The sequence below is a fragment of the Heterodontus francisci genome, chromosome 13 (genome assembly GCF_036365525.1).
Source record: "Heterodontus francisci isolate sHetFra1 chromosome 13, sHetFra1.hap1, whole genome shotgun sequence".
Lineage (NCBI taxonomy): Eukaryota > Metazoa > Chordata > Chondrichthyes > Heterodontiformes > Heterodontidae > Heterodontus > Heterodontus francisci.
This window is the reverse complement of record NC_090383.1, coordinates 100,008,049-100,034,656: the sequence shown is the minus strand read 5'-3', so window position 1 is coordinate 100,034,656 and position 26,608 is coordinate 100,008,049. Positions and strand designations below refer to the sequence as shown.

Genomic DNA, 26,608 nt, shown 5'->3' with positions numbered 1-26,608 from the left:
GGCCTACTCCTGCTCCTAATCCGTATGTATGTATATGTAAACTGGCAGCATTCTGTTATTTTTGAAAACAGATTTCATTTTAAAGTTACGCCTATTAAGACCATAAATGTAGATGATCTACAAAAACAATTGAAGTCAGTGATTACCAGAGGGAGAAAAAGGATCAGACAGGTGTTTTATTTGCATAGCATCTGTGGAGCTACTGTGTTGGATTGCTTGTAATTCATTCAGATGATCATTAGTCATAAGTGGCTGAGATGGCAATACATTCCACAGGGCATAGCCCATGTCACAAGGCTGCTTCTGTGATGGACAGTTTGCTAGTGTGCCTGTCTTGTTACTTATTGTGTTAATCTGCCAAATGTGTTCAGTCGGGGGGTACAAGTTCAAACAGCAGCAGTGGTATTGCCCCCACTAATCATCCATTAGAGCCTGCGACATGCCAAGAGTGTTGAATCCAGTCAATAAGTGCATTTTTAGCCCTGACCATAAACAGAAATGAAAGAAAGAACATGTATTTACATAGCACCATTCACTCCTCAGAACATCCCATTGCACTTTACAACTGATGAGGTACCTCTGAAGTGTAGTCACTGTAGTAATGTAGGATGTACAGCAGCTAATTTGTACACAGCAAGGTCCCACAAACAACAATAAAAGTAAATGACCTGATCATCTGTTTGAAGTGTTGGTTGAGGGGGAAATGTTGGCTAGGACACCGGGAAAACTCCCCATCTCTTTGAATAGTGTCTTGGGATCTTTTACATCCACCTGAGAGGACAGATGAGGCTTCAATTCAATCCCTCACCCAAAAGGTAACACTTCTGACATGCAGCATTCCTTTTGTACTATAGTGAAGTGCCAACCTAGATTATGTGCTCGAGAGTGGGGCTTGTGACATTCTAACTCAGAGGTAAGGGTGCTACTACAGAGCCAAGTCTGGCAGGAATGGCAGCATTCCTTCAAAAAGCACACTGAATCTTAATATGATTCATAACAAACGGCTAATAAATTATAAGTTTGAATCAGAACTTCCATGTAATGGGAGTGTATGGTACTTGGAAATTGTGTACTTGGATCAGAATAGTGCTTACTCTGTGTGATGTGTTCATGGATGGCTTACTGGACTGCAGTGCAGGGTTAATTTGCTGGTGCTGTACTTATACTGCATAACTGCTAACCTTTCCTTAGTGAATTAGGAGGAGCAAGATTTCATGACCATAAATATAGGACAGATCGGAAACCTAATGAAATATAAAATAGCTGTGATTGTTGGAAAGAGTGTGCTACAGAGAAACAGTTTATTTTTGTCTTCATTTATCTTTTAAATGTCTACCTTTCATTTAACATTGCAACTGAAACGAAAATGTTAACACAACTAAACAAAAAGTAGAGGAAAAAAATCTTATTTGAAAAATGGAAGCCATAGCAGAAACATTACTTCCCCTATTTTTCAGTCCTATTATACAGACTAGTTATGGATTCAACTTCTTCTACAGCTCTGTAAACAAAAAGCAAAAAACTGCAGGTGCTGAAAACCTAAATCAACACAGAAAATGCTGGAAACGCTCAGCAGCTGTGTGGAAACAATGGAGTTGATGTTTTGGCTGTGGATGCTTTATCAATATTTCGGGGGAAATTCTAACCTATCCTGCCCAGCAGGAAACCAGTGGGATTGGACCACCAACCCATTTTGTACCACACAGGAGTTTACTTTCCATTGCCTTCAGTTTGAGAATTTGAACTCAGTTTTTAAAAATCTGGAAATAAAAATCTGGTATCAGTAAAAATGACCATGGCCGGAATTTTACGCCACCCCAGTGGGCCGGGTGGTGGTGTAAAATTGAGCAGGAGGCTCCAGGAGGCCTTCCCGACCCGCTCCTGCCACTGCCCCACATTACGTGGGCCGGGGGTGGGGGGGGGGCGGTGGGTCAAGAAATGGCCCACCCGCCCCAGGCAAATCAAGGCCCTTAAGTGGCCACTTTACAGCCACTTAAAGGCCTTCACCTGCCTCCATGGGGATTTTACTCGTTGCAAGTGGGCGTCCGGGAGACGTGAAGGCCGCCCAGAGAAAGCAGGCCGCCTCTAAGCGTCCCAGGGTTGGGACCTGACAAGCGGGCACAGGGTGCCCGATTGAGGGCTGCCCCCACTTCCCCAACTATCCCTAGGACCCAAGACACTCCCCTTCACCCACACGACCACCCTCGCCTCGCTGGGGCACGACCGATCACACTGGTGAGGCAACCCTAACCTACCTGCAGTCCTGGCTCCATATCCTCAGCTGGGCTGCAGTCCCAGCAGTGGCACTGCTCCCGGTGGTGGTGCTGGGACTAAGAGCTGCCGGCCTGATGATTGGCTGGCAGTTCAATGAAGCAGGACTTCCTCCCTCAAACGGGTGGAAGTCCCGCTTCGGAACAATTAAAGCCCAGGGACCTGTAAACTGCGGGACAGATCCCTGTGCTGGGTGGAAGTGGGTTCGCTGACTTTTACGTTGGTGGCCTGCTCCCGTCTGCCCAATGTAAAATCCAGCCCCATGAAACTGTCATAAAGGCCCAAATGGTTCATCAATATTCTTTAGGGAAGGAAAAATATTGTCCTACCTCTATGTGACTCCAGTCCTACACCAATCATGTTGACCCCTAACTGCATTCAGAAGTGGGCTGGCAAGCCACTCAGTTGAACAAAACCACTATGGTCCACCATCATCTTCTCAGAAAGGGCTCCCAGATTTACTGATGTATTAGTTGGTTTCCTACTCACAGAAATAATGGCAAGAAAAGAAGGACTAATGGGGACTGAAAATAGGAAGCCCCATAACTGGGTGGTTTGGACTTTTTGATGGGAAGTGACAGTATTATCTCCACCTTCCCCTGACTGACACACTGTGCAGGAAGTGGTTCAATGATGTCACAATGTTGGCTAAGTTAAATGAATATACTGTACCCCATGTACATCCTGTAGGAATGGCAAAGGCTTGACTCACCTCCTTACCTCTCATGCCCTCTCCGTGTCATTATCCCGATGACAGAAAAATTGACTTATTTGCAGGTGAATGCACCACGTTAGCGCCAAACCATTGTGTGAGCTCACATTGCTTGCCACAAGGGTTTGTGTTAGTATTGAAGAAGTGACGTTTAAAGGGAGCATACATTGCCAGCGTTACAATCATGGGATGGATACAGACACTTTGGTGAAGAGAACTATAAATGCCATTCAGATTTCTTCACCAGTATTTTCTCTTCCTGCAAAAAAGACATGGTGTCATACAACCAGTGACCAAGAATTGCAATTGAAAGAGGAATACACACTTTCTGAAGTTTGAGTGCAGAGTATAGGGAAGATATGCAACTCATTGTAAAGTGCACATGAGAGGCTTTGGAGATAGGGAAGTAGGAAGAAAAATGCAAGAGCAGGTTGGTGAAAGCCGAGCAGAGATTATTATACTGAAAAATAAAAATAGCTTGATTGCATGGACATTGGCATGCAACTTAGTCTAATGAGTAGATGAATCGTGAGAATGTACAATTTCTATTACTCAGGTATGGACTGCTGCCTTTGGACTACAGGGGGTTTCATGGGGTGATGATTGATCAGCCATGGAGAAGATATTTTCATTTCTTTTTGCAACTTTTTTTATTGGAAGTAATTGGCAATAAGCTGGTACCTCATTTCACTGATGAATCACTTGCCATGCCTCGTTTCTCAACTGTGTAACTTCCTCCTACTTGCTCTTCTTCATTGTCATCAATTTTAGCTTCAGGAAATAGTAATCCCCTCTTCATTGCAACATTATGTATCATGCTGCAAACTACTATAATTCTGGGCACTTTTTCTGAACTTTACTGCAGTGCTCCACCGGATTTGTCTACTGTTCTGTAGATATCATGTTGGAGGCATTAGCTGTAACTACTTTGGATATCTTTTATCACCAATTACTCATCTTGTTACATGGCTTTGAGTTGTCAGTTCTAGTATGAGGGATTCCTGCAAGATAAAAACATCACAAACAGCTTCTTGTGTAGCAGGCATTAACATGGAATATAATGTGATTGACATGACACTTTTGCTGGACTTTGATAGAACAAGACCATTTTGTATTAATGAAACTCGTCAAGGCTCCTTCAAAATCACCTTCCAAACCCACAACTTCTATGACCTAGAAGAACAAGGACAGCTGATTCATGGGAACACCATCACCTGTAAGTTCTCCTCCAAGCCACACACCATCCTGACTTGGAACTATATCGCTGTTCCTTCACTGTCGCTGGGTCAACATCCCAGAATTCCCTCTCTAACAGCACTGTGGTTGTACCAATACCACATGGACTTTAGTGGGTCAAGAAGGCAGCTCATCATCACCTCTCAAAGGCAATTAGGGATGGGCAATAAAGACTGGCCTTGCCAGCAACACTCACATTTGAAGAACGAATAAAAAAAAATTAAGGGGACTATCATATGGGGCTATCAAAGCCACTTGTGTTCCATCAGTTGCTTCCTGCATTTGTAAGAATCCTGTCAGTCTATAGAATTAGACTGTTCTCTCTCTCTGTTTGTTTTGCAGCTTCAATTGAGAAGCTTAGGAACTGTAAGGACCACCTGAATAGAGCATCATTGGCATTCATGGAGTAGAGGATCACTGTCTGATTAATGTGACAAAGGTCTGGAAAGATTCAATGGCAAAGGAATTCACAGCAGTGGTCACTTTCACTGCCAAAGAAAAGTTGTACTCTTGGCTGAAGAGGGCTTCAGATCTTCATTCAGCAACACTCTCATAGCTTTCAAGGAAAGTACAGCCTTTTCAGACACTGAGCAGAAAATTCTAGATAAGACCTTTTAGACCTGTAAACCCTAAGGGGTAGGTTTTGACAAACTGGAAACAAATGCCTGAATTTTAGTTCCTCCAATCTATCCTCTTCCATTTCCATTCTTCCTCCCCTTCATATCGCAGGAGGAGAGGAATTCCCATTAGAAAATCCATTTCCCCCATTCAAAAATTAACTTTCTTCAGTAATCACAATAAATGGCAAGAGAAATCTTTGGAGAAGTTGGAGGGCACCAAATGACAAAAATAAATGTCCAATGTCCCATAAACATTTGGATATATCAGCAAAGATGGCCTCCTCAAAGCTGTATCTGTCGTCAGAATTCTGATGTGCTACTTATACTGCCACTTATATAATACCAGTATTTTTGACATTGATTAAGGGCCACTAACTGGGTGAGTTTGCGCAGATACCTTGGCCACAACCATCTGCCTCCGTTTGTATGTGATGGGGTAAACTTGACAGAGATGATAATGGTGACAGGCAGGTTTTCTCGAGGAACTTTTTTTTTTGAAGCAAAATTGTGGTTAGAGCAGAACTACACTGCCCCATTTTACTCTGTTTTATGCTGCAAAACAGCCTGAAAACAGGCAGTTTCAGAAAGAAAAATCTAGCCCTTTGTCACATCAAATTTTAAATTGTTAGGAACAGGAAATGGTCATGAGGTCTAACAAACTTATCCCTCTATGACAGGCCAACTCCACTGACCCAACTTCTTATCATATTCTTTAATTCCTTTCACTCCAGAAATGTTTCCAATTGCTTCTTGAATGCAAATCAGCTACCCACTTCAATATACTTTTCTGGTAATATATTGTTCTTTCGATGAAAAGGTTTCCTTATTATTAATGATATTTTCTATTTAAACTTTTTATCTTGTCTTTTTCATATCACTTTATTGTTCTGTAATGTTGTCACCTAATATGGTATGAGATGTAGCAAGTGCTGGAAAATCCAGACATAGATGATCCCAAAATTAAGCAACTTTCAGCAAAAGCTGGGAGTTTTACTTATTTGCATCTCAGCTGATTTCTAAGGATACATTTGTCTTTTAAATAAACATGCAGTGCGTTTCTTGAAAAAACAAAATGTTGTTTTATCTGTACTGTGAACATATTTGGCGATGGCACACAACTGGTTTAGCCAGTTATTAACACAGCTGGTTGGACCACAGCAAGCGCAATCTATCCTAAGCCAAAACCACTCATTATTCCAGGATCATCCTGGAGAGTAAAGATAATCCCCACTTCTTTTCTTCACTACCAACGGTTTAGTCCCTTCCCCCTGTCCCCTCTCCTATCACTCCCAACAGCAAGTACAAAGGGCTCATGGACTTGTCACTAAGGTTGAGATCATCTGTTCAGCTGACTCTGCTGCTTCCCCCTCTTTTCCTTTCCTACAGTCAAACCTTTTCCCCGGCTCCTCCCCCACCTCCACCCCACTCCCCCATCCTGAACCTGTGTCTCCGCCAAGTCTCACGTTCTGTTTTCTTGACCCCATTACCAATAAACAGCTGACCACCCAACTTCTCTTCTTGGCCCCCATGCTCGCTGACATTGTAAATAGCTCCCTCTCCTAGGTACTGTTTCTGTCCATAAGGTGTTTTTGGTACACAGTACATGAGTTAACTACTCTCACTCTAATACTGCTAAAAATATTGCGAGGCTGGAAATGCAACATCTGAGGATTTGCACTCTGCCACATGACATTTGAAAATGCATCTTCTGCAAAACTTTTCAAATCTGCTCTTGCTTGCAAAGCTAATAAAACCTCAGTGTTTTTTATTTCCTCCCGTACCTGCCTCTCTTGAAGAACGTTAGTGTCTCCAGCCCTTTGGTATCTAACCCAAGTGGCCATTATTCGTGTATGAATTTGGCCAGTGAGTGCTGGCAGGCTAATTGACTATAACGCATACCTTAGCCTAATTTATCCTCATTTCTTGTCCACTTCACTTTCCGTCATGAGAATTTTTTTTCCCCCTCACCTTAATCTAAGGCATTGTGTTCAATGGCAGCACTCCCACCATTGGCCCTGTTGCCAAGAGCAAGCTCTAAAATCCGAGGACTTCCCTGTTGTGTATAGCTGAATACCAATCGAACCATTGGAGACCCTTTCAATAATTCAAACATGTTTTATTATAGCAGTTTTAAACAAAAGTATAGCTGAAAAAGTGACGTAATTATAAATATAAATCTCACTTTTCAGATAATTTGATTAAGAAAGCTACATGAGAAGACAAAGTGAATATTACACTAGAATTAAAAAAAAACTACCACAATAAATAAGCGAAAAGGGTAGATTAAGTAAGACCAAGCTTGGATTTTAAAAGCATGTAGATCATCAGAACAAGGGAAGACTTTGGGAATGAAGATGCAAAAGAGAAATAAAAATCTCACTATAGTGATGGTTCATTTAAATATTGCATTGCCGAGATGAATGGAATAACAACACGGAGTTGTCAGGGGTGGGCGAAGTGGGGTGAGATTTACGATTTCAAAACAATGAGGAAGATTGCAAACCCATTTAAGCAAGTGTGGAGCAGTGGCGACATCTTTACAGTGAGATCCACTGAAATAATATTTGAAAACTAGAAAATGTGAGTTTCACATCGAGACGAGTGAGGCTTGCCACCTGTCCGATTTGTCCAGACAGTCTGAATTTTGGGCTGGTAGTCTGGAAATTTCTATGGGCTGAAATGGATACGAAAAATGTCATTGTAAAGTACTTCTCTGTCTCTCTCTCTCCCCACCTCCCCTCATGTTCTTGCCGCGTCTTATGATGCCAGTGCATTCATGAATGAGTTTATTAATGCTCCTGATCATTTTCTTTCAACAAGCAGCCAAGCAAAAAAAAAAATCAGATTAACACTTGACATTACACTTGGCAAGAGGTGTATTCCAGATCTGTCGGGGCCACTTGGAAATAAAAGATAACAGTATTGTGAAGGGTGTTTCCAGCGCCGGACACAGAGAGTGTCTGACTCATTCTGGATGTGTCTATAATGTGTCTTTGGGGAGGCGCTGATGCTACAGACAAGAGTTAACGGATAGAGGGGGGATTTATTTATTTTTTACCGGGTGGATGGAGCGTGGAGCAGCAGCGGAAGCCTGACACACACTCAGTAGTGATATATCTGCACACTCACGTATAAACACACACACATAGCAAGAGGAAGAGTGCTGAAGCAGCGGGGAAGGCACCGCACCACTCCAGACAGGCAAGGCATTGAAGAAGGCGACACATGCAACCTGAACCCCCTTCAAACTGAAGGAAACAAGAGAGAGAGAGAGAGGTTTCATACAACTTCCAACAGAGAAAAGAGGAAAGAGACAGGAGGATTTTGCAGGGAAGAAAAATATTTTTGAGGTGGGGGGGAGGGGGGGACATACATATGCATTTGCTGTGGAGACAACTGGCAAGGAATTAATAAGAGCAGTTTGCAGAAGACGCGCGATCACTGATGAAGAACAGGAACGGTCGATAAGGCTTTGATATTTGCAGCAAGAAACATTTATGTTTCCATTTTGCTATTTTTAATTCTGGCACAGTTTGCCATATATTGTTTTCTTCATCTATATTTTTCCCCCTGGTTTCTCCCCTCCACATGGAATAATGAAGAGTAGAGGATTGGTCCTCTTCATCTTGCTTCTGTTAGCCGCTTGGCAGCTCTCCTCTCCGGAGAGGCAGCGGCAGCAGCGCCGGGGAGGAGGAGGGAGAGCGGCCGAGAACCGAGGGCAGAGGAAGGCAGCCAGGCTGGAGCAGACCTACACGTCGCGGCTGAAGCGGAAGGGACTGGCCGTGGACTTCACCTTCTCGCCCTTGTTTCGAAACTACCTGTTAGAATTCTTCGGGCGGCTCAGGGACGCCGACTGCCGCCTGCTGCTGGACTGCGTGGCGCTGGCAGCCGCCCTGGAGCCTTTCCACGGAGCGAGCATCGGGCTGGGCGCCCGGAGCGGGCTGCAGCCCCCCGGCTCCCCCTCTCCGGCCCCCTCCCCGTCGCCCCCCTACAACCGGAGAGTCAAGAAGCAGCCCAACCAGGTGGTGCTGGAGGTGGGCTCCGGAGAAGCCGCCCGCTGTCACCCCGGGGCCCCTCTCCTGCTCTACAACTTGACCCAAGTCTTCCTGTGGTGGACGGATTCTTCCGAGGGGAGGCTGAGGATCCGCCTGATGCCCGAGAGGAGGGTGGTGGCGTCTTATCCCAGGAGGGAGGAGATCATCTCGGCCGCTATCAGAGGCTCCGAACCACGAGTTTGGCTCCAGGTCTCCTTCGCAGGTGAGCCGGGCAGAGTGAGGGGCAGAGAGGGAAAAAAGAGGTGCGTGAGAGTGAGTGCGAGATAAAGTTAGGCGGAGAGAGGGAGAAGGAAGGAGGAAAAGAGGCGTGGATGGGAATGAAAGAAGGTGAGGGAGGTGAGAGAGAGGGAGAGTGGAAAAAAGACAGAAGACAAAACATCTTTGGAGCGAGCGACAAGTGGTTACAGGGAGAGCCCTACACACTGAGGCACCAGGATATATACAGAGAGAGGCAAACAAGTCTGGAGAAAGTAACAGTACAGAAATAAATGAATCACAGTGAGGTACAGGTTGTAAGATAATGAATGATTCAAAATCAGACAAAGTGAGAGATAGTACAGAGAGCAAACGAGTACATGATCATCTGTAAAAGATGGGGAAATTTTCAACTGCTGGCCGAAACAGGCAAAGGACAGTTAAATGTACATTATGCACCTATTTGCTGGCCTGAATCAACTTTCAGCCAAGTAAGTGAAACCTATCGTTGGACCAGATTACAATGTTCAAGGGAAAATGGGCACACCATGGACAACGCATGCTAGTGCCATTTCTCCAGGGGTTGAGAGGTCTAAGCAGCAGTCCTAAACCTCCAAGAAGGTAGGACTCTTTTTTTAAAGAAGATTTTTTTTCGGGGGGTGGGGGGGGGGGGGGGGTAGAGGTGGGAGGAGTAGTGCAGACATTAGCCCACTGCAGCACGGTGCCCATTTGATAGCCATAGCTCCCCCAGATAATGGGAATTTTAACCCAACTCACTGGTCGGGAACCTGACAGGATCAGGTGGAACTCCGGTTTTACACTTCATGAAATATTACTCTCTACTGACTTCAATAGGGAGGAAAATTGAGTAGTGTGTAAAACACAAGCTTGCACCCGATCCTGTCAATTTCCTGACCTGTGGATCCGGTTAAAATTGGTTGCAATGTTAATGACGCCTGAGCCTGAAAATAGTTGAGGTCTCTGGAGTGCTGTGTTGGGTGGGCACCTCAGACTGTTCAGCATCGAACCTGAAAGTTTCCCCCATTGATACAATAGGTGGAAGGGGAAACCTGTAGAGAGAACAAGTGGAGGAGATTTAAGAATAAAGTGGAAGAGACCAATACAATGAGCCGGTGAGAAGGAACTAAATATTGAACCTGTGAAAGAGAAGATATTCGTTACCTGAGACTTCCCTCTACTGGTATAGTTAAGAGCAGAAAGGCTGCTGGTGGGTTTTAGATCAAATTAAATGTGGTGTTTGCATTCAATTTTCAGTTCACTCGCATGGTTTTAGATGCAGATTTGGATGGGTGTGGGGAGTACACTAGCGGTGGAAGTGGGAAATTTGGTGAAATTTGAAGGAATGTGGAAAATTAAAGAGACTGTCATAGTCGGTGACAAATTCTGAAAGTCTTGTAAATCCTCAAAAAGTATTTCAGCATATGAGTAGCTGAAGAACAAAGAGATAGGCAAAAACAAAGGGAAAGGCAACTTAAGGTTCAGGCAGCAGTCTGCAGTTAAATAATGGAGCAGCCCTGCAGCCGATCCTCTGCTTGATGGTTGTTGAAGTGGTACGGCATGAGGTACCTGCTTGGGTAGAGACAACCTGTACTACACCACATCATCATCCCCATAGCTTAGCATTGCACCATGCCAGCAAGGACATGGAGCCAAGATTCAGACCACAGCTGGATGTGCCAGCCTTATGTAGCACTGTAGCTGGAGGTGTTCTTGCAAAAGATGACATGGCTCTGCAGCTGGTATTTTGCTGGACTGGATCTTGTGAAGCCAGTTCCAAGCAGGTCATTGGCAGATAGATGTGCCAGAGCCTGCAGTAAAGGGCGGTAACATCTTGCCAGATGGAATCAACCCGCCTTCATTCTCTGCTCATTATCTTACCATTCCTTCTATCATGCATGATATTGTGTGATTGGGTTCTGAGTAAGTATCCGGCATTGTGGTTCGTCAGGCATTCACATACCTCAGTGCTGCTATTGGGTGTGCTGTCCCACTTTCCTTTGGGATGAGGAGCCTCCACAGGCACTAATTGTATGTGAAATTGAAGTATGTTCCCTTCTATCTACAGATACGAATCTATGGGCTAAAACAAAAGCACAATACTGCAGATGCTGGAAATCTGAAATAAAAACTGAAGATGCTGGAAATACTCAGCAAGTCTGGCAGCATCTGTGAAGAGAGAAACAGAGTTAATGTTTCAGGTCCATGACCGAATGAAGAGACACAGACCTGAAACATTAACTCTGTTTCTCGCTCCACAGATGCTGCCAGACCTGCTGAGTATTTCCATCATTTTCAGTTTTATTTGTACTAATCTATGGGTACCCATGAGTGGGCACAGAGCACCCCTTGAGCAGCATCACCTGCCTGGCATTCCGTAGTATTTCCTCCTCTTCTTCCAGACATGCCAGATGGCAGATCAAGGTCAGCAGAGAGCAAGTTGGGCTGCTGCTCGTCATAGTGATTGGAAGGATTTTGTTTAAATAATTGACACAACGATTCATGAGAACCTAAATGCCAACTGAAAAAAAATAAAGAAAACAGTCAAATAACAAATTAAATATCCAAGATTGAATTTATTTACCTGGGCCTTTTAAGTCAGTTGGCTAATTCCCTCTGGGTGTCTTTCAAGTAGGTAACTTACAGACTTAATGCCTTGCATGCCCATAGAATGGAAATGGATGCAGTTGTGACACATCATCAAATGCTTATTTTAATCTAGTGTCTACTCTTTTGAGGAGTGCTGTTCCATCACCCCTGGCCCCACCACTGGAAGCTACATTAAAGTGCAAGCTGGGCAGTGTTCTTTTACCCATTTTATGTTGTAATAATGGATGATTAGCAGTGAAAATTCCAGGCCATTCAGAGAACTAGCAACAGAAATAATGAAAGTGCAAGGGGAAGCAATGCACAGTACACGTGAGGAAAATATTAGTGAGAATGAGAAAGTGAAATATGATGAACAAAGTGAGAGAGAAAGGACACTCCTATAGAAAACCTGTGCAGGGGTACCGAAAATGCAAGAGAGAGCAGTACAGAGAACCCGTGAAGGAAATACTAGACTGAAGGAGTATGTGAGAAACAGGGTAAAAGAGCTCTGAACAGGGAATGAGGGAGAAAAATAGAACAAGGGTGTGAAAGAAAATAAAGTGAGGGAGATTCTGAGATACTGAGTGGAGAGTGCTGCAGAAATGGAGCAAAGTATACAAAGGGAATAAGATACAGAATGAGAAAGGGAGGTACAGACAGGGAATGAGAAACAGACAAGGGGCTGAATTTTATTCAGACGCTGCGCTGTGCGGTGGCGCCCTTTAAACTCAGCGGGGTGCCCGCATTCAGCGGCCGCCGAGGAGCCCCCGTAATATTTTGCGCGGGTGCTCATTTAAATAGTTGGGGCAGAGCGCCCACCCCTGATGACTTGTGGGGGTGGCTGCTGGGTCACCGGCAAAGATGTAAGGCGCCACCGCGCAGGTGCAGGTGCCATTTTTAAAGGGCTTTAAGCACTTACCAGTAATTATGATTTGTAAAGGGAAAATATAATTGATTAATTATAAAAATAAGAGATGGAGGCCCTTCCCCAAGCCTCCCAATTGTCATTTCATTGCCTGAAATGACCATCAATTGATTTTTCAATTACCCGAACGTTCCCCCCAACCCTCAATCTTTTGCCCTTCAACCCCTTCCCACTATCCCCACATCCAATAAGAATTGACTTCCCTGCTTCTCCACCCCTCCCGTCCTGAAAATTTTATTCCTCCCCCCTCCCCACCAAGTTCTCTCCTTGGAACTCTGTGTGGAGTTCCAAAGGTGCATGAAGGTCGAACGGAGGCTGTAAAATTGGCCTGGGACGGCAGGTAAGTTATTTTGCATACATTTATTGGCAATCTGCATATGGAGATGAAGGGCCCATTGCCAGGTGGTGGGGGGTGGGGGGTGCGCACCGAGGCCCCACCGCCACCGGTAATATGTGACGGGCCCTTCTCAACGTCGCGGGTCGAAGTGGGCCTCTCTCCGCAGAATTTTACCGGACTCCGTGCCACGACCCGTGGTGTTGAGGGGCTGGTAAAATTCAGTCCAAGGAGTGAGGAAGAAACTGTAAAATGAGTTAGATAAAGAGAGAAAGAGACAGAAGAGTGGAATACAATGAGTGAAAAAGAGGGAGAGGGAAGTATTAAAGCAAATAAGGGGAGGAAAGATGTAGGAAAAGTAAAAAAAGATGATTCAAAAACGAGTTACGGAGAAGTTGGTTTCTAATGAATAACCACAAGAGAGATGAAAAATATTGGAGATAAAAGAAGCTGACAAGACACAAGATTAAGAGAGAGTTGAAAAATGTCTTTGTACCTTCTGAATAGAATTTTATTGAAAAATAAATCACTGTTTTAAATCCACCTGTATTTTGATATGTGAAAATGTGATTTAGTTGTTCATTGGATCATAAAATGAATGAAGAATGGATAGACATGTGTTGTGGAAAATCCGAGTGTGAGGGAAACTTCACATTAAGGGTTTTCTTTTAAAATATTGAGGAAAACAAATCAAATGAAAGGGAATTTTCAATGCACAGATGTTGTATCAGTCCTTTATTAGCCGAGGTATAGAATATAAGAGCAGGGAGGTTATGCTGGAACTGTATAACTCATTGGTTAGGCAACAACTTGAGTACTGTGTACAGTTCTGGCCACCTCATTACAGAAAGGATGTAATTGCACTAGAGAGAGTACAGAAGAGATCGACGAGGATGTTGCCAGGACTGGAAAAATGCAGCTATGAGGAAAGATTAGATAGGCTGGGGTTATTTTCCTTGGAACAGAGAAGGCTGAGGGGAGATCTGATTGAAATGTACAAAATTTTGAGGGGCCTGGATAGAGAGGAGGGGAATGGCCAATTCACCTTAGCACAGAGGTCAGTGACGAGAGGACATAGATTTAGAGTGATTGGTAGAAAAATTAGAGGGGAGATGAGGAAAAACTTTTTCACCCAGAGGGTGGTGATGGTCTGGACCTCATTGCCTGAAAGGGTAGTTGAGGCAAAGACCCTCAACTCATTCAAAAGGAGTCTGGATATGCACCTCAAGTGCCGTAAGCGGCAGGGCTACGGACCAAATGCTGGAAGGTGGGATTAGAATAGGTGGATTGTTTTTCAGTCGGCACAGACACAATGGGCCAAATGGCCTCTTTCTGTGCCTTAAACTTTCTTTTTATGTTAATATTTCTTGTGAGAAAATGATGTGTATAGGCAAATATGTCCAAGGTATAAATTTTGGATCATATCCAGATATGTATCTTTTATCTGTTAAGAATTTTTGTTTCTGAATGGGTAAATGACATTAATCCCAAAACATCATCCCTTTATGATTGATCAATGTCATCTGCCTGCCGCCATTTAAACTATGTGTTTAAATGGGCTGAAATTTTCCATTTTGGCTGAGGTCCCACCTACGGGGTCAAAAGCAGCCGGTGACCATGCTTCAGCTGGTGGTGGACCTGGGCAGGCATATTCCAAATGGTGGCCAGTTAATTGGTGCTACCCCCAAGAGCTGCTGACCTAATCAGAGGACCGGCAGATCGGCAGCCTCAGCAGTGCCACCGCTGGTGGTGGCCATTACTGAGGCTGCAGTTGCGAGGAGAAGGTGCCTCAATGGCCGAGGTGCCCTTGAAGTTGGGTTGGGGGATGCTGGGGCCAGGCAGGCAAGCCCTGGCAATTGGGTTGGGGGGGCGTGGTCACTGAGGGCAGGTGGCGCTGCGAGGGCGGCCATGCCGCTGGTGGGGGGGGGGGCCCTCAATGGGGCATGGCGAGCCCAGAAAGGAGGGTCCCTGCATAAGAAGCCTGGTGGGAGGTCGCCAGGTTTCATTGGATGGTTGGCTCACACAGTAGCAGACCCCTCCCCGATTCAGGCAAAATGTCCGCAGAGGTGGGAAATGGCAGTTAATTGGCCACTTAAGTGGCTCAATTGGGATTCGGGTGGGTGGCTGATCTGCAACCTTGGCAAAATGACATTGGGCACCCCCCCCCCCCCCCCCCCAACGCCCTGATGCCTTCCCGAGCCATTTTGCCAGCTTTCCAGCCTCCCATCCCGTCCCCAAAGGCCTGGTAAAATTGCCGCGAATGTGTCTGTCTGGTAACTTATTTCACAATTTCATTAGCCTTTGGGTAAAAAAAAAATCCAACTGACTTCCCTTTTCCCTGTTTTAACTGGTACTCTCTGTTATTAGAACCTTTTGCAATAGTGAACAATTTGATTGGATCAAATTTGTCAATCCTCTTCATAGATGACATTTACTTGGTTTCTTAAATAGAGATTAGAGACTATTAGACCAATGAGATGTAATTTGTTCCCCCTTCATCTTGAATGGGTCTAATTGGATAGCTCTTTCAAAGAACTGGCACTGATACAGTATAGATCCATAATTCTCATTCATTATTAGTTAATGCTTACTCAAGAACTAAACTTTGTGCTGGCAGCAGGGGTCCCACAGCTGGGCCAGAAAGGCGAGGGGAAGCCTGCCTTGGCCGTTCAGAGGATCCCTGGCTGTATTTAACGATGCTTGGGCAATTAACCGCTCAGCGCCAGGGTCCCTGTCCCTTTAAGGAGTCTCAGCAGCATCACTGGGAACAGTGGCCACTGCTGATACTACAGGTAGGCACAGCACCAGGAGCAGCGCTGAAGCCTGGAACTGGACGTTAATGGGGTGGGCTTGTTGGGGCTGGTCAGGCAGACCCCAGCGAGGGGGGTGAGTGGGTGGCTATTGAGGGCAGTGGGGATGGTGGGGATGTTGGCGCGGGGTGGCCTTTGCCACTGGGGGCTCTCTGTGGGTCACAGATTGCCAACAGAGAAGGCTCCCCCCAAACTGCCCACAGGGAGGCAGCCTGGTTTTACTGGGCGACCACCCGACATGGCGGAGGCTCCCCCCCCCCCCCCCCCCCCCCACCCCCAGCATCATTGGTTAAATGACAGCAGTGACAGGGTGAGGACTTTAAGTGGCCCTTAATTGGCCACTTAAGGGCCTCAATTGGGCTCCATCCCGAAGGCCATCTTCGGCCTTCCCCAGCGCTTACTTAATCAGGGAACCTCTGGAAGGCAACGGGCACTCCACCCCTCCCCTCCCTCACTTCCCCCCCAAATTGTACAAGCCCCCCCCCCACCTCCCAATCCATCCTGAGGAGAGAATTAAATTCTGCCCTAAAGGTCCAGTATAAGTTATTTTCATAGAGGAGGGTTTGCACGTTTAGTTTTAAGAAACTACCTAGGTAACATTAAATTGAATCAATAGTCACAACTGAAAACTGATGTAATTTGATGCAAATACATGTTATGTAAGTTGGATAGGTTTTTTAATGAAATGTAAGAAAATATGTATGGGGCATTGAAACTATCTAAATTATCAGCAAAGAAAAATGTAGCACTTTATATGGCAAACCAGATTCCGGTGTCCAGGGATTAAAAGTGAACTGTATACCTGATCTAAAAGTGTGTTAATTTTAATTATTTTAACTGCAGATCAGTCACATCCTCCCCCATCTTGCCCGCTCAATAATCCATATTCTGTTGTGTTGTGGAGAAGCCATTGCTTCTCCTTCATGCAGTAATTTTGTATAAGGAGTATTACTGTAGTTGGGGAAAAAATGTGATGTAGGAAATCATGAATATACACAGCAAATAGTGAAAGTACACTGCATCTGGAAGAGAAAGGTATGTCAGCCTTCCAAGCAATATAGTGTCTCGAAGTGAATTGTCCTTTTCTGACCTGACCTGATGTGCTTTCTTGATTTTTTAAAATCACGTTGACAGATTTGTGTTTTGCAGTGATGCTCTATAATTAACATAGAGCTCTTATTCATAAAGATATTTGTATATTATCGGTACCAGGTTCACTTGCCACTGATTAATGTTAACAATGGAAAAATTTTAAAGTTAGTTGCCTTGATTGTCAAAGGTAAGGTCTATATCTCTGAGCCATAAAGAACAACCCAAGATTCAATTTGTGATCAGTCCTGAATCAACTGAGTTAAGTTGATTCAGAAGTAGCAGTGCTACAGTTACATAGTATTTACTGGTCATTCAACCCAACAGGTAACAGGTAACTTCCTTCTGAATTCGGAAAGGAAATCTGGCTAGTGCTTCCATTGGCTGTTTTTTTTTTGGTGACGGAGCTCCCGGTGACTGGCCGGAAGGTGGCAGGGGGGTGGTGGGGTGGCCCCGCCTCGGCCCTTTATCAGATCCCCAGCTGAAATAAATGGCAACGAAACAATTAAGTGTCCGCCGTCGAGGATACTGTCCCCTTTAAGGGACAAGATCCCACCCCAAGAGCTGCGGACCAATCAGAGGATCAGCAGTTCAGCAGTATAAGCAGCGCCGCTTGGAGCAGTGGCCACTGCTGGTACTACAGTAGTTCCAGGACCAGGAGTAGCCATGGAGCCCCAGACTGCAGCTAAGTAGGGCAGGCTCGCCAGGGCAAGTCAGGCAGGCCCCAGTGAGGGGTTGGATACAATTGTTGAGGGTGGGGCGGAGGGGGTTGTTGGCACAGGGGCAGCTTTTGCTGCTGGGGGCCCTCCATGAGCCACAGATTGCCCAAGCAGGAGGCCCCTCCCCAACCCAATTCACAGCGAGGCTGTCTGGTGTTACTGGGTGGCCCTCCCCCACCGCTGGTAAAATGTCAATGGCATCAGGATGAGGCCCTTAAGTGGCCAAGAATTAGCTACTTAATGGCCTCAATTGGCTTCTGGGCGGGAAGGCCGTCCTCAGTCTTTCTCGTCCCTAACAAAATTGAATAGCATCAGGAAAGCGATGGGCACTCCACCCCCTGCCTTTCCTTGATACTTTATGGGCCTCTCCCCCCCAACCCCCCCACCCCACACACCTTCCTACCTGTCCCTCAAGGGCTGATAAAATTCAGCCTGATCTCAACACAGTGACCTCTTACTGGAAGTGTGTGTAAAACTCAGAGTGAGGACAGGATTTATTTTGATTGTGATGTTTCCCACAGTTGGATAGCCGACTGATGGTTATTTGTCAAGATTCCCACAGAAGGGTTATCACTTTGGGCGAGGTACTGGAGGGTGACCTACTGTCTATCAAACCGGTCATAGAGTCAACACTTTCAGGTGAAGTGAAGGGAATGAGAAAATTTGGAGAGAATGTTTTTTTTTAAAGAATTGGCTCTCTTGCCAGCTCTTGATTAACAATTAGAAGAGTAAAAGTGTAATTCATAAAAGTTTTTTCTGTGTGAAGTTTTTAAACTTTGCTTCACACCAAGTGCAAAGTTGAAACATCATGAGGTTACATCTTTGAGGTGATCTCGCACTACTTGCTTAAATTTGATTCAAGCCACTAAACACCCAAGCTCCTGTGTAGAAAGAAAAAGAAAGGACCTGCATTTATATAGCATCTTTCACATCCCAAAGCACTTTATGCCAAAGAAGTACTTTTGAAGTGTAGTCAGTGTACTGATGTCGGAACATTATATTGATGTGAAGCAAAGCAATATATGGCATAACTGCTCTATTGAGGTATGGCTAGATTTACAGCCTTTAGCTTGATCCCTGCATTTTACTGCAGGTGATGCAGCTTTTGCAGAAGCGTGGTAATTTTTGCAGCACTGGTATTTTCTGCTGTTGACTCCAGGAGAAAAACTGTCTGGTGAATAGAATTAATCAGACTTTCAAATTGCATTCACATCTGATGCAATATTGTTTATCGCAGCAATGTTATTTTATAAGATTCCAATATTGTGTTCTAACCTAGTACAGCAATGGCATAAACAAAAATAAAACATGCAAATGCTGGCAATCTGAAATTTAAAAACATGCTGGAAATATGCAACATTTGTAAAGTGAAAGGTAATGGGTTTAATGTTTTAGATATGGATTCTTTGTCATGTCTTAATTCTATTTGGATGCAGCAAAAAATGTGCAAATGAAAAGGTCTCAATACTGCAGAAAACTGGAGGAGTATGAAAAGTGGAGGGGTGAAATTAAAAATGAAATTAAGACAGCAAAGAGACAGCATGAAAAAATTATTGGCAAGTCAAATCAAGGCAAACCCAAAGATTTTTTAATAAATACACAGGGAGCAAGAAGACAACTAAAGAAAGAGTAGGGCCTATTAGGGACCATAAGAGTAACCTGTGTGTCAAGGCAGAGGACAATAGTATGGTTCTTAATGAATACTTTGCATCTATTTTCACAAAAGAGAGGGATGATACAGACATTGCAATTAGGGTGGAGGACTGTGAAATATTAGATGAAATTAACATAGTGAGAGAGGAAGTATTAAGGGGTCTAACATCTTTGAAAGTGGATAAGTCCCCATGCCCAGATGAAATATGTCTTAGGCTGTTAAAGGAAGCAAGAGAAGAAATAGCGAAAGCTCTGACCATAATTTTTCAATCCTCTCTGGCTACAGGTGTGATGCCAGAGTACTGGAGGACAGCTAAAGTTGTTTAAAAGGGGAGAAAGGCATAGATGGAGTAATTACAGGGCATTCAGTCTAACCTTGGTGGTGGGGAAATTATTGGAAAAAATTCAGAGGGACAGAATAAATCTTCATTTAGAAAGACACAGATTAATCAAAGGTAGTTGGCACAGATTTGTGTAATGTAGTGTAGAAGTGACTTTACCTTTAAGAAACCATACCTTTAAGACACCAGGCCACTGATGCAACTGATGACATCATCCTACATATATAAAGAGGAGACACCATGTTGAGAGATCCACTCAACACATGGCCTACAGAGAGCACAGATACACATCAGCGAGGAAAAGACCTGGACCTGAGATCATGCAATGTATATAAGTAAGACAATAAATAGTGTTTGCGTTGAATCTGAATATAAAGCCTGCAGTTATCATTTAATAAAGACTTAAGAACACAGCACAACACTACATTTTCTGGCAACGAGGATGGGATAAGGATTGATGCTAGTGCTGGGTTGCTCAACAGTTCTTGAGTAGTGAAATTGAACAGTAATGGTTTCTCACACCCATATGGTAACTTGACATTTGGGTCTCGTAGTTCATCTCAGAATGTATGTACATATGCCTTTAGAGGCATCAGATGGGCAGGTGATGTATATTCAAGCAGCTGGCTACACAACGCAGTGACTTCCGGGGAAGTGCGGGGTCGGAAGACCTTCGTTGAATGATGTGTCTTGATTTGTGGGAATTTGAACTCAGTGTGATTGGGATTCATCTCTCTGATTTTGTCCCTTGTTGGCGTTCCCAGGACCTTTAGAATTTCTACCAGCTGATCAACACCACTGTCACCAAGGAAGATGGGTTGTCCTAGCAATAGCTCCGCCAACACGCAGCCAGCTGACCATACATCTATGCTGGAGGTATAATCCATGGCACCAAATATCAACACCGGCGCCCTGTAGTACTGTGAGCAGATATAAGAAACATTCGGTTCACCACGCACCCATTACCTTGCATTTCCAAAGTCAGAGTTTTAGGACAGCTGTTTCAGGATCACACAGCAGATTCTGTGGTTTGATATTCTGATGGCAAAATTCAAAGGAATGAATGTATGCTAAACTCTGGAACAATTTTACATAAATCATCAGGAGTATCTGCTTGGCTTGGCTATAATGTCTGGCACCTATGCACACAGTTTCTGGAACTTAGTCCAGCACTAAGTTGAGGTACACTTCATCTTTCTTTTCTCCACTGGAGTAAAAGAAGTATCATAATCTGATGACATTACAATGATCCAGTTTTCACATTATCTGCAGATCAATGATTCTAAAATCCCTTGTCCTGCAAAACCTTCTTGATGGCCACTAGCTCTCCTGTGTCCATAGTTTCACCTGGTAAACCCCTCCAAAAGAGCCAATGGTGCTGGTGTAGCTGACCTCTTGCGGTCCTGTCCAGGTGTTGTCACCACTGTTGTCACCTTACCAGTGCAAATATGATGAGCTGAATGACCTCCTTCTGTGCTGTAAGTTTCTATAATTTTTTCTATGATTCTGCGATTCTATGAAAAGCATGTGGGAACATATTCAAATACATGATAAATTACTTTGTGCCAGGTTATGCAGTAGGTTAAGGCATTATCACATTGTGCCTTTGAGTTATAAGACTCACTTTTGAACTTGAAATTCAACATGCTTGTTGTCCTGATTTCAGAAAGTGAGCAGAAAGAATTGCTTTGGGTCGTCCACGTACAGGTCCTGCGCTACAAAGGGTAAGAGGGATGACAAGAGTATGCAGTACTGCTGAGTTCAGACAATTGGAAGCAACAAACCTTCTGGGAGAAAAAAACAATAACTTATATTGTGGACCATATTATAGAGCAAAGTATTTTGTTTAGTACAACTAGGTACAGAATGCAGTAATTACCACAGAAATTGATGAGGTTTGGCATGTCTGGGGATGGGTACATCACTTCAGGAATGAGGGCCACAAAATAGAAGCAAAACGCAACATGTTTGTGACCTACATTCTTTTGCTTTATTCTTTGCAAGTGGAAAGAAAGAATAGACTTTCACAAGACACTTTCAACTCATTCTCTTGTCTAACAAAAGCTACAGAGATCATCATTAAAGTTTCGTCTTCTTTTTAAATCTCAGCCCGAAAGATAACAGGATCTGGTAAAATAGGACGAAAGGAAATTCACTCCTCCCACTCTTGATGCTCTCTGTAAGTGCATTTCATGAAATCGCTTGCTCCGAGCCTATGATTTGCTGTCCATTAGTTGGGCTACTGGCATACGCTGAGAGCATAGGAGCAGAATTTTAATGTGCCAAAGACAGAGTTTAATGTGATAACCATAATCCAGCCATAGCCTCATCTTTTGCTGGCGACTCCATTACCTTCACTAATTGCTTTTGACATAACCACTTTATAATCTGTTATATTTTGAAAAATACTAATGATATAGCTGTTTAATTATGTAGACAAGAAAATCTATGCACCATGTCATTGGACTATCATCATTTAGTCATTTCGATTTGTAGTGATCTATCTGGTTTGCAGAGAGGAGCACCCAGGAGGGCATGTATCTGACACTCTTGTAAATGTAGGGCAGACTTAGGGTTTTGTTTGTGCGGCACCACTAGGTGGCGTAAACAAACCTTGTTTCCACCAAATATGCTTAAACATTGGCCTGGAAATGCATATTTCCTTTCCTTTGCTTTCTTCGGCAGAGACACAGAGCAGCACTTAAGCTGCCAAAACTATTTTAAAGAAAGTTACAAAGAAGGCCAACTGCTTGTATCTGCCTGGAAACAATTAGGCGCCTTTCCAGTATTTTCGTCCCCTCTGGTGAAGACGCCTGACTTCTTGCTGAGGAATGGCTCTACAAATGTTTGGTATCATCAGGTCCCCTGCGCATGTGGGCATGCTTCATATGAAGCACGTCACATTAAACTCAATTTTTTTTTAACTGACTTGAACACATGCTCTTTCCTGCATGAGGACAATGTAACAATCAGGTGTGGGAACATTGGCTGATTTCCCCTTTCCTAGTCCAGATGATGCTGAAGCCAAGTTGTAGCACCCTTGCCTAAATTCAGCTGGGTCAGCACAGACCAGGGATCAAACTCCAGATTTCTTGATCTGTGTAGCTTAATAGTTCATCAGCCTTTACCGAGTAGACCATCAGGGGAGCAATTTAAAAATAAAACTCATTTGTATTTTTAATATTTAATTTGTTTGTTGGTCTGATTGATGCTTCGGCATTTAAACCGCTTGACATCATTGATGGACGTAGCATGTGGATTGTTCATGTTTGATTACAGATCCCATGGTGACAGATAGGATTTATTATAGCTGAGCAGGTACTTTACTAATAGCTGTGACACATACTAGAGCGTGGAAATTTCAGGAAAACAGGCAAAATGTTTTAATTTAATCATTGCTGAAATTAATCAAACAGTTGTTACTGACCACATATTTGCAAAGAAAGTTTGTCATTTAACTTTGTCACTTGACCTTATATTCTGCACAGTCAAGTATGACTACTACATTCTGCTGAGGCTGTTTGAAAATGATTTGCTCTCATCAACCACAACAGTGTTTATGACCTTAGATGCACACGATATGTAGCAATTGGATTTGAGTTAGATTAACGACAGTCAATTTAAATCATTTAAACTATCCTTTGCTACTGTTTGTGAAATAAATTGCAAGCAGCACCACCTTAGATTTATTTTCCTAATTCAAACATAGTTCACAAAAAGTACAAGGGGTAACATGCATAGGCAAAGTGCACGTTACAATTATGGTGAATACCCCAACCAAGACTAACATATTGGATCAACAATTAGTAAGTGGTTGAAAACTTGAAGACTTCTGTGTCTGGGAAAAGTCTTCTGACATCTCCCTCACACTATTGGTTGGAGTACAAGGAAAAGCTTATTGTTTCATAGCTGATCTTTCTCCCACCTTTCTTTGTTTCTTTCTGTCTCCATTCAATCAATTTTTGACTTTGTCAACCTTAAAAATTCCTTATGGTTATTGCTGCTAAGAGGTTTGCTATTTCCTTCTAAATAGGATGTGCTGCACACTCTCCCTTCTTCCTGAACACACTGAGGCTTGAAAGCCAACACTCACCACAACGATTCCTTCTCTAACTCATACTTTTTCAGGACCTCATACTCTTTTTGATCGTGACAGTGTCCTGCAAAATGGGCCGATGCCCTTCACCGAGGTAACTCAGTTACAAAAGGAACAGTGCCAACAAGATGGAAGTAGATGGCAGGGGGCGGGAGGAGTGAATGCCAGAAGCTTCTCTACATGAAAAGAGGGTAAATTAGAGAGCAGATGTTTCCAGAGTGAAAATAAGTCAAGTCTCAGCCAGAATTTTAGGGAAGAAACCGTATGAAAACAATGTGAACACTTTATTCCCTTACATCTTGGGAATAATGAGGTCAGCTAGCCCTGGAGCACGCATCTTTGTAACATGATGTAAAGCTTCAGTGACTGAAACAGAAATGTACTCGAACGTTTGTGCATGCTTTTCTTGCTTGTTTTGACCTGCCAAATCATGTTAAATATTGAATAGCTATGGGCTGCACATGTGGGTTGATTTCAGCAGTATTTTGACAGGACAAAATCATGACAAAACAACCAATATACAGCACATTGGTCACGAGTGCATAACTGCGGCTGCTCTAAAAATAATGCCTTGTACAAAATAGGCAGGTGCAATTGGAGGGGGAGGGGGGTGAAATTGGTATTCAACAGTAGTGCAAAATGGGCAACAGTGAATTAACATCCCGTGACAGCCTGCCCAATACCCTCTTCCATTGTCCTCAATGGAAATGAAAATCGACAATGTGTTTATTTTTTCTTGGGATGTGGGCGTCGCTGGCAAGGCCAACCTTTGTTGCCCATCCCTAAATGCCCTTGACCTGAGTGGCTTGCCAGGCCATTTCAGAGGGCAGTTAAGAGTCAATCACATTGCTGTGGATCTGGAGTCACACGTAGGCCAAACCAGGTATGGACGGCAGATTTCCTTCCCTAAAGGACATTAGTGAACCACATGGGTTTTTACGACAATCGATAATAGTTTCATGGCACCATTACTGAGACTAGCATTCAATTCCAGATTTCAATTAATTGAATTTAAATTCCACCAGCTGTCATGGTGGGATTTGAAGCCATGTCCCAGGGCATTAGCCCAGGCCTCTGGATTACTAGAACTTGATTGAGTTTTTTGAGGAAGTAACTTGGAGAATTGATGTGGGTAGTCCAGTGGATGTGGTCTACATGGATTTTAGTAAGGCATTTGACAAGGTCCCACATGGCAGACTGGTTAGAAAAATGAAAGCCCATGTGATACAGGGGAATGTGGCAGGTTGGATCCAAAATAGGCTCAGTGACAGGAAACAAAGTCAACAAATGTTTTTGCGAATGGAAATCAGTTTCCAGTGGTGTTCCACAGGGCTCAGTGTTGGGACCCTTGCTGTTTGGTATATATTAATGATTTGGACTTAAATGTGGGAGGCATGATTGGAAAATTTGCTGATGACACACAAATTGGCCGTGTAGTTGATAGTGAAGAGGATAGCTGCAGACTCCAGAATGATATCAATGGTTTGGTTGAGTGGGCGGAAAAGTGGCAAATGGAATTCAGTCTGGAGAAGTATGAGGTAATGCATTTGGGGAGGGCAAACAAAGCAAAGGAATACACAAAAAACGGGAGGATATTGAGAGAGGCAGAAGAAGTGAGAGACCTTGGAGTGCATGTCCACAGGTCCCTGAAGGCAGCAGGACAGTATAGGAAGAAGGCATATGGAATGCTTTCCTTTATTGGCTAAGGTATAGAATACAAAAGCAAGCATGTAATACTAAAACTGTATAAAACGCCATATAAATACCTTGGCTACAAGAGCAGGTCAAAGGCTGGGAATCCTGCGGCGAGTAACTCACCTCCTGACTCCCCAAAGCCTGTCCACCATCTACAAGGCACAAGTCAGGAGTGTGATGGAATACCCTCCACTTGCCTGAATGGGGTTAGCTCCAACAAGACTCAAGAAGCTCGACACCATCCAGCACAAAGCAGCCCGCTTGATTGGCACCCCATCTACAAACATTCACTCCCTCCACCACCAACGCACAGTGGCAGCAGTGTGTAGCATCTACAAGATGCACTGCAGTAACGCACAATGGCTACTCAGGTAGCACCTTCCAAATCCGCGACCTCTACCACCCAGAAGGACAAGGGCAGCAGATGCCTGCGACCACCACCTGCAAGTTCCCCTCCAAGCCACACACCATCCTGACTTGGAGCTATATCGCCATTCCTTCACAGTTGCTGGGTCAAAATCCTGGAACTCCCTCCCTAACAGCACTGTGGGTATACCTACTCCACATGGACTGCAGCGGTTCAAGAAGGCAGCTCACCACCACCTTCTCATGGACAATTAGGGATGGGCAATAAATGCTGATCTGGCCAGCAATGCCCACATCTCATGAAACAAATATAAAAAAAAGCTGGTTAGGCTACAGCTGGAGTATTGCATACAGTTCTGGTCACCACATTACAGGAAGAACATAAAAACAAAAAGTGCTGGAAATACTCAGCATATCCACAGATGCTGCCAGACCTGCTGAATATTTCCAGCACTTTTTGTTTTTATTTCAGATTTCCAGCATCTGGAGTATTTTGCTTTTATTATAGGAAGGACATAATTCCATCCATCGATATTGGCGACCACGCTCTGGAAGTGGTTCAAGAGTTCACCTACCTAGGCTCAACTATCACCAGTAACCTGTCTCTAGATGCAGAAATCAACAAGCGCATGGGAAAGGCTTCCACTGCGATGTCCAGACTGACCAAGAGAGTGTGGGAAAATGGCGCACTGACACGGAACACAAAAGTCCGAGTATATCAGGCCTGTGTCCTCAGTACCTTGCTCTATGGCAGCGAGGCCTGGACAACGTATGTCAGCCAAGAGCGACGTCTCAATTCATTCCATCTTCGCTGCCTCCGGAGAATACTTGGCATCAGGTGGCAGGACCGTATCTCCAACACAGAAGTCCTCGAGGCGGCCAAC

General features: G+C 44.1%; 1 protein-coding gene and 1 pseudogene across 2 annotated transcripts in view; one reads left to right on the top strand and one right to left on the bottom strand.

Moving 5' to 3' along the window:
- The first annotated feature begins 7,742 nt into the window (after positions 1 to 7,742).
- LOC137376531 (ALK tyrosine kinase receptor-like) overlaps positions 7,743 to 26,608 on the top strand; it is a 1,023,571-nt gene continuing 1,004,705 nt past the window's right edge. For both annotated transcript variants that reach the window (XM_068045253.1, XM_068045252.1), the window contains exon 1: positions 7,743 to 9,096. In XM_068045253.1, the coding sequence (XP_067901354.1) occupies positions 8,436 to 9,096 (661 nt within the window). In that variant the 5' untranslated portion in view covers positions 7,743 to 8,435. The remainder of the gene's footprint in view (positions 9,097 to 26,608) is intronic.
- LOC137376669 (glycogen synthase kinase-3 beta pseudogene) lies at positions 18,639 to 21,213 on the bottom strand (annotated as a pseudogene).